Source organism: Hyphopichia burtonii (assembly GCF_001661395.1).
Source record: "Hyphopichia burtonii NRRL Y-1933 unplaced genomic scaffold HYPBUscaffold_5, whole genome shotgun sequence".
In the NCBI taxonomy this organism is placed as follows: Eukaryota; Fungi; Ascomycota; class Pichiomycetes; order Serinales; family Debaryomycetaceae; genus Hyphopichia; species Hyphopichia burtonii.
In genome coordinates, this window is record NW_017963732.1 from 839,851 (window position 1) to 855,320 (window position 15,470).

A 15,470-nucleotide genomic window follows, 5' to 3' on the forward strand; every position below is an offset into this window, starting at 1 on the left:
GGTCTATTAAGAGACAATAATGGTCAAACTAATTTTGACTGGCATGCCATTTGTACCAGAAACGTGAACATAATTTTAAACCAGTAAATTAAAGCACTCTTACATCCTGGCCCATAGTAATTCCTAGAAGATTAAAAAAAAAAAAAAAAAATCTTTTGGAACAACTAATTTAAACTGGACGTGAATTATAAGTTTCATTTTTAACAATATTCTAAAAACACTTAAAAAGTAGGATTATTGAGATCACTATTTCATGACTGAGGATCGAAAAGCGCCCAAAATCTAGTTCTCCGAGGTTTTCATTATGTTAGCAAACCAAACAATATACAAATTTATATTGCTTAAAAACGCTCAATTTACAAAAATTTCATAAAACAGGTCCCTTGGCCCAGTTGGTTAAGGCGTGGTGCTAATAACGCCAAGATCAGCAGTTCGATCCTGCTAGGGACCATTTTTTTGCAAATTAATCTCTTTAACATCCACCACACAAGTTTCTGGTTCTTCTATATATTGATTTCGTTCTTCATTTTGTCGTGAATAACTTCTTTTCACTATTGAAAAAAAAAATAGTTCAGGATTTCATATGACCAGACTACTCAAAGCGAATAACTTGTAACCCACCGGAATCTCCACTTTAGCCTGATTATCTGTAGAATCTTTTAATTGACTTACTTTGGTTTCGTCAATTTCTATGAAAAGTGAGTGATGGAGATTAGTTATTGCCACACGAGTAGTATGACAACCCAGGAGGTATCTGCCTACTTGCTTTATGATTGACTTAAAAGCCGTACTTGATTCATTAATTTTTCGGCCAACTTGTTAAAACGGACGCTTGACTTCAACAGCTACTAAAGGGATATTGTTCTTGCAATAAAGCAAGTCCTGTGTACCGCTGATATCCGACAGTCCAACACTGTCACTTGGCTGGCTATTAGTAGTCTTTTTATGTGTGCGGAGGTATACCCCTTTGGTTTAACTAACGCGCCCTCGTTTTGCAGCCATATCTTGATAAATTCATGGTTGTATATCTTGACGATATTTACTCTAAAACCATTAAAGAACATGCCAAACGTCTCAGATTAGCTCTTAATCTTTTTAGAAAGAATAGTCTAATTGCTGGAAAGAATAAATGTCAATTTTTCTTATATAAATTAATGAAAGGAATAGTGGTCGGAGTTCTGGAAGTATATATAACCAGTTACTAATCATAGTTTATCGGGTTGTGTGGGTAGATCAGACCTCTATCGTCCTCAAGTATGTACGAAATAAATACCTGTACCAGACTGGACGACCATAACACACGCAGTTAGCTATTAGTCAGATACATACTAATAACGATTAGTGGTGGATTAATTTACTAATTAGATTAATCTTTTAGCTGTTATTAAAGAGAGAATAACTTTATTACAATTAATGCTAATATAGTAAAAGCCATAAGTAGAATATATATATATTATTATTGTCATTACCGAATGAAAACTCTCTGTAGGGCATCGATCCAATCTTCAATCCATTAACCAATAGGATTAGCCACTTAGGTCCACACCACAAAAAGTCTTCTAGGCATTTCCATCAGATGAGGAAATGCCTACTTATTTATATACTTGTTCTCGTAAAAGATGCTCTCTTCCGATGTTGTTTCACAAAAGATGTTTGTAACACCCTTTGCTTAAACCTCAGCTTGATGATGTCTGTGATCTGCCTTGATGTAAATCAGGCCCAGAGATCACCGCCAGACCTTCACGATCTGACAGGGAAAGACTGTTTTAAGTCAAGAAAACCCATAATTTGAATTTAAAAAGCGCAAAAAAGCCGACCTTTTTTATTTTTTTTAAATAAGTGTTGTGTATTATACCATGCTATATGATGGATTTATAAGAAGTGAACTAATTAAACTAAAAATACATAAAATCTACCAATAGTAAATCAATCAACTTATAAAGCTAATAAAGCACCAGCAGCTAAAGCAACACCACCAACAGCAAATTGTTTAGCGGCACCAGCTTCGTAAGCAGAAGAAACATTAGCTGGAGCAGTGTAGTTACCAGCAGATGAAGTAGAAGCAACTGGAGCTTCAGAAGATTTGTGGGCTGGACAGTCAGTGACAGTGGAAGCACAGTCAGTAACAGTGACCAAAGTAGAAGAAGCGTCAGTTTCGGTGACGGTAGCAGCGACGGCAACGGCGGCGAATAAGGCGACAGTGGAGAATTGCATTGTAATTATTGAGCGAAAGACTAAGTTAAGAGCCGACCGTTAATAGTAAAACACGATTGTCATATGGTAATAATACCGACTTAGTAGACCATCCTGTTTTACCAAACAAAATCTGGGCGTGTGGCGTAGTTGGTAGCGCGTTCGCTTAGCATGCGAAAGGTCTTGGGTTCGACTCCCAACTCGTCCATTTTTTATTTTTTTGCAACCGGGATATTGATCATTTTTTGGGTTTCTAGACGGTATCCATAAATCGGCTACAGAGACTATATTATAATAAGGAATATAAAATTAAAGAACAGGAAAATAAATACGAAGAAAATGGAAAAAAAAGTGAACAAAAAAAAAAAAACAGTTGAAGAAAAGAGTCATTAGTAAAAAAACTTTATAAATATGGAAGAAAACAAAGAATAACTAAAAAAGCAAAATAATATGACATGATTGTATACGTCTCTTGAGTGAGAGAGTAGATTAGATAACAACTTTTTCGGCCAAACTCTTTTTATAGTCCAAGATAGAACCTTCCCATCTAGTTGCAGTTTTATTTTCAATGACAAAAATATCTTGAGCGATTTTATCTAATAATCTAAAATCGTGTGAAACAACAACAACACCACCGTTGAAAGCGTTAATAGCTTCAGCTAAGGAATCAATAGTAGATAAATCTAAACCGTTAGTAGGTTCATCTAATAAAATCAAATTAGGAGCTTCTAAAGCTAATAAAGCAAAGACAACTCTTGATCTTTGACCTTCAGATAAAGTAGCCATTTGAGAAGTTTGACCTTCACCAGTTAAACCATAACGACCTAATTGACTTCTCCAATATTGATAATCTTGAGAAATATGAGAAAATTTATCACGAACGAAATCCAAAGGAGTTTTAGTTAAATCTAATTGATCAGCAGAATGTTGAGAGTAAACACCTAACTTAATATGAGTATGTTGAATAACTCTACCTTCTTGAGGTTGTAAAATACCTTGGAATAATTTTAATAAGGTAGATTTACCAATACCATTTGGACCAACTAAAGCAACTCTTGAATCCATATCAATACCAATATCTAAACCTTCAAATAAGTTATCTTCCTTTTTACCACTATAAGCAAAAGACATGTTATCAAAAGCCAAAACTGGAGGAGGTAATTTATCAACATCAGGGAATCTAAAAGAGAAAACTTTATCAGGAATCACTGGTTGAATTAAACCATCAGCTTCCATTTTATCCAAAATTTTTTGTCTAGATTTAGCTTGTCTAACTAAATTAGCATAAGTACCAGCAGATGCAATGAATTTTTTAATATGAGCAATTTCTTCTTGTTGTTTATGATAACCTTTCATTTGATTAGTTTCCAATTCTTCTCTAGTTTTAACATAAGAATCATAATTACCACCATATAATTGAATTGATTTTAATCTCATATCAATCATATTGGTACAAACCCCATTTAAGAAATCTTGAGAATGAGAAACCAAGATAAGAATTCTATCAAATCTTTTCAAATATTCTTCTAACCAAACACAAGCAGCTAAATCTAAATGAGCAGTTGGATCATCTAATAATAAAAGTGTTGGTTTAACGAATAAAGCTTTAGCTAAAGCAACACGCATTCTCCAACCACCAGACATATCTCTGGTTCTCTTTTTAATAGTGACTGAATTAAAACCTAAACCAGTTAAAATAACTGCAGCTCTTGATTCAAAAGTAGCAGGATCCATTTCATCGATTTTTTCATATAAACCATCTAAAGATGGATCTTCGGGACCTTCTTTAACAATGATATCTTCAACCAAATTTTCCAATCTCTTCATTTCAGCTTCAGCTTCTCTAACAACGTATTCTAAAGCAGAATAATCGGTGGCAGCAGCTGGTTCATTCAATAAATAAACATCAATATGTTCAGGAATTGGGAATTCTCTTGCAGCCAAGGATCTCAATAAAGTGGATTTACCACAACCATTTTCACCCAATAAACCATATCTACGACCATAATTCAATTCCAAAACAGCATCTTGAATTAAAACTTTACCGTGGAATAAAAGCGAAACCGATGATAATTTAATATCTCTAGAGGTTTGTAATGATTCTAAAACACCAGTGGTAACTCTATCGGAAATACCAGATTCATCAGTTTGCAATTTCAATTTAGCAATTTGAGCATCGGCATCATCAACCTCTTTTTCTTCAGCATCTTTAGCTGCTTGTCTTTTGGTCTTCTTGGTGGATTTACCGGCTGCAGACTTGGCAGCTTCTCTTTCCAAACGTTTTTGCTCTCTTTTAGCTTTAGATGAGGAAACGGCAGACATTGTTTCTATTACTTACAATCAATAAGGAGTGAATTGTCTAATCCTTGAAAATAAAGAAGAACAAGTGAAAAAAAATTTACTCAGTACAATCGATGAAGAAAAAACTTTTGTTAGATGATCCTCACTCTTCGTTGAGTTTAAAAAAAAAAAAAAAAAAATTTTTTGTTAGGCCCTTCGAAGTACGGTATATAACCACAATACTTTGTACCTTTTACACTACATTCACCAGCTAACTAGTGAAATTTAACTATTTCCACTTACTTAAGCTGTTTTCTCGACTTTCCCGTAGGTGAAATAGTAGTAGCAGATTTTTTTTTCGGGTTGCTCTGCTTTCAAATTTTTCACTGCGATGCCAAACTCGTTGCACAACTACAGTGACAGTTGTGTGACAGTATGTGACGGTATGTGACGGTGTGCGACGGTGTGTGACAGTGACAGTAACAGTGACAGTATACTTCTATATCGTAACAATCTATCAGTAGTAGTAGCAGTAGCAGTAGTAGTAGCAGTAGCAGTAGCAGTAGCAGTAGCAGTAGCAGTAGCAGTAACAGGGCTGGATCGACAAGAGGCCCATACACCAGAGGTACGGATGTGAATTTAGGCTTCTCGCGTTTGCCGCTGAGGGCAAACTTTTGCAAGTCAAGCTGGCGGCAACTAGAAGAACTGAAGGAATCATAGAATAAACCTATGATATCAAGTACTTCTTCATCATAAGCTTGTCGATAGTTACCAGAGTTGACATAAGTGTTTGAAAAACAATTGGGAAGTTGTGCACGCCGTCAAGAGATTGAGTATGGGTGTTCCAAAAAGTAATGAGCTTCCAGCTCCAATTCCAATAAAAAGACAAAACTCTTCTCAGAGATCGGTGTTTAGTCTGTCGTATGATAAGGAGAACACTGAAGAGGAAAGTTACCGTTCATTGACACCGCAAACTCATCAACGAGTGCAAAGAAGAAGACCTTCTTATAGCACGATTGAATCTAGTCGAGAAACTCATTACAATTTAGATTACCCTGATAATCTTGATGAAATTGAAAAAGTTCAATTGGATCCCAAGTCGAGATTCTTTGCTAGATCAAGACCTAGAACTTTGAATTTACCTAGATTACTCCCTTATAAAACTGAGCTGCCAACTGATCGAGCAAAATTCTTAAGTCATATTGTATCTCATTTATATATTGCAATAAAGTCTTTGGATATTCAAGGATCTTTATCAATTACCGCAAAGGACTTGGCGTCTTTAAAAGACGTTAGTGGACTTTCAGATATAGATCTAGTCTTGGAAACTAATTTATTCGAAACTGGGTCTAGTAAAGCCTCAAATAATACCGATGATGATGAAGCAAGTAATTATTTTTCGGTGGAAGATATGGCCGATTCAGACAGTGAATTTGAAGGTGATGAAGATGATGAAATTGATGCAGAAGGTGACGAAGATGATACAAGTGATTCTGCAGTTCAACATAAAAAACCTCCTAAATCAGCTGCGGTAGTTAGTGTACGTATCTGGACTCATGAATTGCTTGTTTGGCTCAAAATGAAATATGATATGCCCCTTTCTTTAAGAATAAGCCTCGCTAAAGTTTATTATGCATTATGTTTATGCAGAGGTCAACTTATCAACTTGAAAATATATGTGAAAACTTTTGAAATCTTAACGAAAGATACAGAATTATTAAGAGATCATGGTTTAATCTTACCGTGGGAAGATTTATATAATGAATTAAATAATCATTTCCCATCCATCGATAGCTCTCTAGATGCATTTGAAAAGAAAGAACATCGCCAACTATTAAAATTGGCTGAAAGAGCCTCCTCTTTTTACCCGGCAGAGGCCTTACCTGCCATTTTTGCAAAATTGGGTAGTAAGTTTTCAATATTTAGTGCTTTATTGGTTCTTTCTTCAATGTCAATGCTTCCATTAACTTTTGTTCCTGAAGGTTCCTCTAGTAAATATGACATCCGTCATTATATTCCTTCCTTCTTTTATATCTGGAATAAATTGAGCAAGAGCTCGGGTATAGACTCTCATCTAACGTCAAGAATTGGTACCATTGCCATGTCTTCTCTTGTTGAATTAACCAAGCCTAATGTTCAATCCTATTTGCATCTTGGTAAATCAGGGGTTTTCTCCGATGATCAAATGGAATATCTCATCCAAGTTTTAATCAATAGTCTAAGTATAAGACCAGAGAAATTCGGTTCCATGAAGGCGAAGTTTTTCCATGGTTTTGCATCAGCAATTGTATTCTCCATGAATGGTGATACTTGTCTTGAAGAAGGAGGGGCAGTTTGTCATTTAAAAAATTTGCTTAATGCAATTGAAAGTTATGTTCATCCTTCGAATAGTGGTGAGTGGACTCGCCCCATTTCTAAATTGGTTTTGAGCTTGATTTATCAATTTCATAAACGTTTTAACCTTGAACGTGAAAAAAATGGTTTATTGAATAACCTTCCTCCACATTATGCGTTGACAGATAAGGTAGTTGATACTTTTGTTCAAATTTTCTTACCTTTAGTTAAAACCGGTATCCATTCTAAGAAAGAAAGTGCTGCTGATGATTATTTATCTTGTGCTAATTTATTGGCATATCTTAGACCAGAAAAAGTATTAGAATATTTAACTCCGGATATTTATGAGTCGTTGGAAGGTGTTCTTTCTACTCATAGAGTCGTGATTGCCCTCAGAACTATTGAGGAATTATCCCGTTTTTATGCATCTACCCCAGTTTACAGGGTTCATCTTACTAGGATTTTATCTCTAGCATTACCAGGTATTGATTCTAATGACTTAGAGAAGACTATACACACATTGAATACAATAGCATCTGTTGCAAACTTTGTTCCATTTTACGATCTTACAAATGGTGAAGGTGAAGCTACATTGGCATTAGAATTTACTCAAAATCACCTTCAATATTTGCAGACTCAATTATTCGAAAATTGTGATGTTTCTGACGAGTTTGGTGAAGTCAATTTCGATATAAACGAAGAAATAGAAGTTAGTGCTTTGAAATCATCCTCATCTGCTTTTCAACTGTTGATGAAGACTTTCGCCCAAAAAATATTCATTTTACTCGAAAATATCCCCGATCCTTCTAAGAGTACAGGTATTGAAAAAGATTTATGCAGTTCATTACCAAAATTCATATTTGTTATATTGGAATCATTGAGTGATGATATATTCAAGTCTTTTAGAAAAGATTTTGTTGAATTTATTACTGAAAATACCTATTATACAATTTCAGATGTCATTGCTGAAATAATGGGTGGGATGATCAAGCGTGATCCAGCTTACCTAAAAACTTTGGCTCCCATACTTATGGACAGAGTGCGAGATGAAATAACAGAAAATGGGGCTGGGGTCTCTAGGACTGGTGTTGATATTGTTCCTCGAGATCAACCTCTATTCTGGAATCTCACTATTTTGAATGAATGTGTGGGAAATGGAGGTGAGTATGTTGTTTCTCTTGGAAAGGACTTAAATGAATTTTCGTTCTATATCATGCAACATGTAAAGGGACCGGCTGTATTTTCTAGTTCTTACCTTTTGAATCAAATTTTACAAGCCACAACTAAGATCAGGTTATCCGAAAGCAGATTAATTGCGCCAGCCTACCAGGCTAAATACGGTGTCGATGAAAAATGCTGGGGTGGGTTTCAATTTGATGAGTATAGGTTCTCTGAAGAATCATTGACATTTGGTTGGTTTATCCCGACTGAAAGAGAGGTCAAATTTGCTGCCGAGACTTTCAACGATCATGTTACAAAATTATTAAGTAACATCCAGGTTATAATGAAAGAATACTCGAGCGAAGGAAGTAAAGACACGCTTCATCTCACAGATGAATTGAGAATGAACCTTTTGTATTTGAGTTATGCCCTGAGTGGTATATCATTCTTGTTGGATCCATCTTTTGAAGAAGATATTCCAAAGTTAAGTCAAAATCAATCTGAATCCATTCAACAGCGTCTTGCTTTATTGAAACAAATTAGAGGCATGAAAACTTCTAAGAGCTCAAGCGATGATGAGTTACGCCACGAAAACTTGCATGAGAATTTACAAAGAATAGTTGAGGACATTGAAAATAATGATTTGATTGAATATATGATTGATTTTGATAAATTAGAAGACTTCAATACCTCCATGATCGATGAAGATGAAGATATGGACAAAGATTCTAGTAAACAACATCTCAAAGTTGACCATAGCAGCTATTCAAAAAATCGAGATATATTGGCGTTTAGCAAGTCGGGCTCCCCTGCCAACTCCATTGATCCATCAGCTAGAGCTACTCCATCAATTGAGGGTGTTGATATGTCTTCAATGGATCCCGGCATCACTTTTAGAGAAAGAAAGCTTTATACCTCTCGTTATTTTTTTGGTGATGATATGGAAACAAAGAGATCAAATGAACTCTATCTCAAGATTCATAAGACACGTCACTTGATTGGTAAAAGCTTACATTTAATTGGTAAATTCATGAATGCTCATTTCAAAGATGATACTAAAATCTTCAAGCACTACTTATATGCACTTAATATCTGGTTCTCCGATGTAGGAAGGGATCGTATTCTTGAAAATAGTCACGCTAAAATTAGTTCATTTTACGTTGAGACTATCCAGCATATCAACAGAGTGCGTAAGCCTTATACCAGAATCCTGTTTGGATCTAGAATAGAAGGATATCATCTGTTGAGAGTTGCATTACATTCCACTTCGAGAACCCAGACTGACTTGGATAAATTGTTACTTGAGGATGTTGTGAAGTTGTCTTTTTCGACTTATGCAACTATTGCATCGGCTGCAAGAATTACTTTAGTGGATGCAATGAAAAGACTCAATGGCTCATATAATGTAATTGCCAGGTTATCTTTTAGGTACTTAAGCAAAGCTTTTGAAGAGGATGACTTCAAGAAGATTGAAAGTGGGTTGAACATTTTTGCATTGAGAAGAATCAAACATAAAATACAGAATGACTATTTTAACCTCCAAAAGTATGTTGAATTACTTCATCGTTGTTTAGCTATTGATAACCTTGAAGTCAATGAGATTGCCCAAAAACTTTTTAAAGGTGTTTACAGTACAATTACTCCTCCAAGCAGTGTTTGTCTTATTGATTCATCAGCAATCGATACTATTAGACCACCTGATGAATTTATTGATTTGGAAATTAAAGCAGTGAAATTAGCTAAAGAACGAAAAAGAAAGCTTTATCTTGAAAAGCTTAGCAAATTGGAAGAAAGTGTTATAAGCAATGAAAAGCATAATGGCCATTGGAAAACAACATCGCTTAACTTATTCTTATTGATCGATATGCAACTCGATTACGAAATTCCGATTAATAACGATGTATTCCAAATTTTAGCCAAGGAAGCTTCCAATGACCATCCGCTTGTTTCAAGATTGGCATTGAAGGGTATTCATAAACTCGTCAATAAACTTTATGTCCTTCAGCTATACAATTACGAGCTCAAGAATATGTATGATTTTTCATATATACCCAAAGATTTCAAGATTATTAAATGCTCTTCTGAATCTAATTTATATCTGAAGTTGTGGCAACAGGAATTCAAGAATTTAGACCACCCCGATTTTTTTATCGATCATAAGGCAAATAATGGGTGGTTATTCTGGGATGAAAATATGTTAGCGGTCACCCCGAAACCTTGCCATGAATTGGATTTAACACCAAATGATTCTCACATTTTGAAGGCTTTTGGTAATTGTGTTAATAGAGAATGGTTCATCAATATTGTCAAATTATGGATTGCAGATAATGAGACCACATCAGCATTTCAGGGGACTGATGTTTCTGTAACTGCGTCTATTGTATCCTTAATTTCAAATGGGTATATCGAGAACTTTACATTCGAAGAGTTTTTGAAAGTGATAGAAGAGATTTATGTTTCGGACGATAAAGGTACTCATATCGTTGTTTGTGAATTACTTGCTGGTGCCTTGATTGCTTCGAAGACCGTTAGTCACGAGATTTCCATAAAAAGAGATGCTTTTATTGTTAAGTTGTTGACAAAAATATTTGAAGCAGATTTATCTCCAGATAATGCAGGTGTATGGAGCATATTCTCATGGTGGGTACCATCTCATATCGATTGGCGAAGATTTCCTCAAGTTTTTAATCTAGTAACTGGATTCACTATCAATTCGGATTCTGATAGTGCAATTAAAGATGCCACAAGATTAGGATTCGCTGGATCATTCATATCGACAGTTACTTGGACATATTCAGATCCTGAAAAAATTTTATCAATGTGTCTTCAAAATATCAATAATAAATACCAAGCAATTAGAGATCAGGTTGGGTCTCTAATTGCTATTACATCTTTCACTTTTTTCCCTGAATCTGTATCAAATGGAGAGACATTTGCTAACAGTTGTTACCAAGATGATGGGAAAATTTTGTATGAGAACAATAAGCATAATATGTTATTACAGCTGTTACCGGGGGTGTTCAATAATATTGAAAAGTGGAGATTGGAAGTTGAAAACTTAACTCCACAGGAGATCTTAAAATCAGATTACATATACGCTGCTACCACCGTGTTAACATTTTTGAGACAATCATTGAACACAAGTATTGCAATTTTATATCAAGACTATGTTGATACATTAATTATTCCATTTTTGCTTGGATTGATCAATATGAAGGAAGTTTGTCAACTAGGCAATATTGATCCAATAACTCCATTTAAAAAAGTTTCCCAAATTCCGTTTAACAAAGCATCATTAGAGAGAATTGTCAGAATGCTTGAAGGTAACGTATCGAAAACCTTGAACGTTGTGCAATTACTTATAATCGGAGAATTCACCGAAACAATTTATTTTAAGAATTTGTTCAGTCTCGACAAAAGCCAAAGACAAAGAATAATCAAATTGACTGATAATTTAATATATCATAAGAATGTACAAGTTAGGGAATCTGAAGCATCTACATTGTCTGGACTTATTCACACCTCTCCACCAGCTGAAGTAGAAGAATTAGTCAAAATTTTCACGAAAAAGTATTCAAGTGAACTTGATAAATTAAGAAAGAAGTATAAGAAAAATGGGTTTAAAAATATTTCTACTGAAGATAGCACTGTATTACATGGTGCCACTTTAGGATTGGGTGCCTTGGTGCATGCTTTCCCATACATGTCACCTCCTCCTCAATGGGTTCCTAAAGTTTTAACCATCATTGCAAATAAATGTACTGGTATTCCAGGAGTTGTTGGTAAAACTGCGAAAGATACTCTAGGAAGATTCAAGAAAACACGCCAGGATACATGGCACATTGATAGCCGAGTATTCAGTGAAGAACAATCTCAGGACTTAGAAGGGGTCTTGTGGAAAAGTTACATTATTTAGGATTCTATATATGTGTACTATACTTATCTGTATATAATTGACGGACAGTTTGATTTCAAACAATTTTATTTTATTGTAGAGATCCTTTTTATGTTGTGATTGGTAAACTAGTTCGCAATTTTGAACAAAAAATGTAAAATCCTCAAGAAAAGGGCGAGGATATCTTTGCCACAAGTTACAAAACTCAAAGTATTCACAACTGAAGACAGCTACATAGTTTAAATAAGAATTAAATTTAGCCATAGAATTATATAAATTAAGATATTAATTAAGCAAAATAATGCAATGAGAAAATTATTGAAATAAAATGACGGTTTATTCGTCCAATTCAGGAGCATATGCGTATTTTGAGTGTCTTCTAATTCTAGCACCAAAGAAGAAGAATAAATAAGGAATTATACAACAGGCCAAAGAAATAAAAGCCATTAATGAAGTTGCCCATTGGTCTCCTAGGCGATGATACATTTGGATAGTAAACAAAGGAACACAAGCACCCCAAATTGATCTGACGAAAGTTTTAGCAGCCAATCCACTAGCGGCATAGTGTTGATAAGAGTCAACAATGTAGTTATTTGCAGGATTATATAAAGCACAGAAACCGAAACCACAAGCAAAACCACTAAAACAAGGACCTGCCCAAGAGATATCAGAGTAAGAGGACCAGGCAAAAGAGAATAAACCTATTGGAACAAACCAACAAGCAATCATCATAGGAATAAGTCTCAATTCTGGAGGAGGAAGTTCACCCTTATCCCTATATACTTGAGCTCTCTTATTATAATCTTTATTAATAAGAGGAGACACGGCAGTAGAAAGAATGACACCAGCACCAATTGGTAAGAACATGACCCCAGTCATCAGCGCAGACCAACCTTTATCTTCCATATAAACAACTGGATAAGCAAAGAAAAACATGTATAATAAACCATAAATAACCGACATGTATAAGGTAATTAAAAACACAATTAATTCTCCTAGTAAGATAAGAGGTCTTAATAAAGATTGTTTGGCAGTTTCCTTAAAATTTTTAGGAGCAAGTTCTGCAAAAGTTTTATAACTTTGATCACCAGTTTTCTTTCTTAACCATTTCGAACGTCTTTTCAAAATGGTAGGACCATGAGTTTCAGGAATTAAAATCATGAAAAGGCCCACGAAGAAACCTGAAATGATTAAAAAAGCCCAAAAGACCCATCTCCAGGTTGAAGTGTAATCACCTAACAAACCACCAAAGATAGGACCCATAACTGGACCAATAAAAGGAGCAGCAGAAAAGACACTCATTGCTTTACCACGATCTTTAGCATCCCAAATATCAGCTAAACTACCCCCGATTAAAGTCATTGGAGCAGAGAAAAAGATACCATCGAGTAAACGACAAATAAGCATAGTTGCAATATTCTTAGCCAAAGCACAAGGAATAACAAAGATTACTGCTAAAACCAAGGTTGGGAAGTAAACAGCATTTCTTCCAAGTTCTTCAGATAAACCAGCAACGAAAAGAGGACCAACACCGAAACCAATAACGAAAACCGTTACTTCTGATAAAATGATTACTTCTTCACTAACTTCGAAATACTCAGCGGGGCCGGCAATATCACCAGTAACAATTGCACTACCCAAGGCAACAATAAAACAAATTAAGCCTAAGATACAAGTAATAAGCCATTTATGAGCGGTAGACATATTTTTTGGATTTTTTTTATCATCTTGAACAAATTCAACAATTCTTAAACCTGTTTCTTTATCAATTGGATAATTCCAAGGATCTTCTGGGTTATAAGTAGTATTTGGATCAGGATGGGTTTCAACTTTAACTAAGTCGTAAGGTTGTTCTAAAGGACCCAAAGAACCAGCACCTTCTTCTAATTTGCTAACCACTTTATGGATTCCTTCTTCATGTGCTTGAGTTCCTTCATATCTATTGATATTTTCACTCGAAGACTCAAATGAACTATCAGCTTGATTTACTTCTTGATCTTTCTCAGACATCCTTGATTTTGAAGAGAACAAAGACTAGCGAAGTGGAGGGTTCCCATAACATATATATATATGTGTGTATATCCATCGGGAAAAGGATATTTTCCATGGATACTTTAATTTATTCAAACATTATTATTCCAGTATTATTTGTTATGCGAGGATCTCGAAACACCGACGTGCCTTTATAGATCGGCATGGAGAAAAGACAAAAAAAAACAAAAAAAAGCTCAATTCTATTACCCAAATCCTCATTTGTGTATCGAGGTTATAAGAGCACATTCTTTTTTTACCGTTTTGGTCCCTTCATTGGGAAGTTCTCGCCGTGCGTTCGTTAAGGTTAAGCCAAAAAACGAAGTAATTGCAAAAAAAATGCAAAAAAAAATGCAAAAAAAGCGCATCGGTTGTAAAAACAAGGCTTTAGTGAGTTTTTGTCGCAAAAATTCTCTCAATCGGCGTTTAAATTTGACCGATGCTCTGTCAAAGTAGCAATTTTCAACATCAACAAAAAACTACTTCAAATTCGGTTGTGGAATAGAGGAGTAGATGTTGATGGAGCAAATGAGGTTGATAGAGTTGCTGGAGCAAATGAAAAGAGAGTAGTAGTAGGAGTAGTAGTAGGAGTAGTAGTAGGAGTAGTAGTAGGAGTAGTAGTAGGAGTAGTGGTAGGAGTAGTGGTAGGAGTAGTGGTAGGAGTAGTGGTAGGAGTAGTGGTAGGAGTAGATGAATGGTGTTGCAGATGAATGGTGTTGCAGATGAATGGAGTCCTCTATGCGTTGATTAACTCATTCATTCATTGATCTGGCTGTTGATTTGCTTGGTCCAACTCATTTGGCCGGTTTGGATAAACCATGCGAGAATTAACATAATAAGGTTGATTGAGCGTTTGAGCGACTTGATTGATTTGACCGGCGAGCGAGTTTAGTTGAGCGGCCAAATGAGAGATTTGAAAGGCCAAATAGTTTATCTGGGCATTTTGGTCAAGAAGGAAGGTCTGGGAATATGGAGTAACAGAGGCCTTGTTTTCTTGGTAAGAACTTTGTTGGTTTTGAGGTTGAGGTTGGGGATGAGTAGCTTGAGGAAGCTGAGTGGGTTGAGTGGGTTGATTTGTCTGTTGAACACTCCTGACTGGATCGCTTCTGATCGGGTTACTCCGTTGGCCTTTATTGCTTTGTTGAGCTGGTGTGTTACCATGACTTACCGACTTATCGACTTTACTACGCTTTCTCTTCTTCTTGGGTTGGGCCTCCTTGGTTGCATCCTGACTCGCATCCTTACCAAAGTAATTAGACAAAGAAACCAAGTAATTCAACTGGGAACAGTCTTCAGGAAGTACCGTACCGGGAATACTCCGTGGGAGTGCTGGGTTCACGGTCTGCGTAGCAGCCATGTCACTCACGGAAGCGCCCGTTCCAGCCTGGAGCATGTTCTGGCCAGCCTTGACTGCTCTTGACATATCACAGGACGTCAAAGAAGAAGTACTTGAGGAAGTGGTGATGAACAAGTGGTGGAGAAAGTAGTGAAGAACAAGTAGTGAAGAACAAGTAGTGAAGAACAGGTAGTGAAGAACAAGTAGTGAAGAACAAGTAGTGAAGAACAAGTAGTGAAG

The 15,470-nt window shown here is 35.7% G+C and overlaps 4 protein-coding genes and 2 non-coding genes across 6 annotated transcripts; 3 read left to right on the forward strand and 3 right to left on the reverse strand.

The window, feature by feature from the left end:
• The first annotated feature begins 377 nt into the window (after positions 1–377).
• Positions 378–451, forward strand: HYPBUDRAFT_t126. Its single transcript has one exon. It is a non-coding gene; the product is annotated as a tRNA-Ile (tRNA).
• A 1,484-nt stretch (positions 452–1,935) lies between these two features.
• KRE30 (ATP-binding cassette family ATPase) lies at positions 1,936–4,515 on the reverse strand (the record flags this gene model as incomplete). The annotated part of the gene is made up of 2 exons (XM_020219309.1): positions 1,936–2,234; positions 2,709–4,515. The coding sequence occupies 2 exons, from the start codon at positions 4,513–4,515 to the stop codon at positions 1,936–1,938; spliced, it is 2,106 nt and encodes a 701-aa protein (XP_020075752.1).
• Positions 2,329–2,401, forward strand: HYPBUDRAFT_t127. Its single transcript has one exon. It is a non-coding gene; the product is annotated as a tRNA-Ala (tRNA).
• Positions 4,516–5,213: 698 nt separating the features above from the next.
• BLM3 (Blm3p) lies at positions 5,214–11,930 on the forward strand. The gene has a single exon (XM_020221535.1). It carries the CDS (start codon positions 5,309–5,311, stop codon positions 11,882–11,884), a length of 6,576 nt encoding a protein of 2,191 aa, XP_020075753.1. The 5' UTR covers positions 5,214–5,308; the 3' UTR covers positions 11,885–11,930.
• A 182-nt stretch (positions 11,931–12,112) lies between these two features.
• Positions 12,113–14,263, reverse strand: HYPBUDRAFT_217378 (MFS transporter). Its single transcript, XM_020223086.1, has one exon. The coding sequence runs from the start codon at positions 13,871–13,873 to the stop codon at positions 12,200–12,202; it is 1,674 nt and encodes a 557-aa protein (XP_020075754.1). The 5' UTR covers positions 13,874–14,263; the 3' UTR covers positions 12,113–12,199.
• A 115-nt stretch (positions 14,264–14,378) lies between these two features.
• Positions 14,379–15,317, reverse strand: HYPBUDRAFT_149527 (uncharacterized protein; the record flags this gene model as incomplete). Its single annotated transcript, XM_020220215.1, has 2 exons — positions 14,379–14,630; positions 14,712–15,317. 2 exons carry the CDS (start codon positions 15,315–15,317, stop codon positions 14,379–14,381), a joined length of 858 nt encoding a protein of 285 aa, XP_020075755.1.
• Positions 15,318–15,470: the final 153 nt, after the last annotated feature.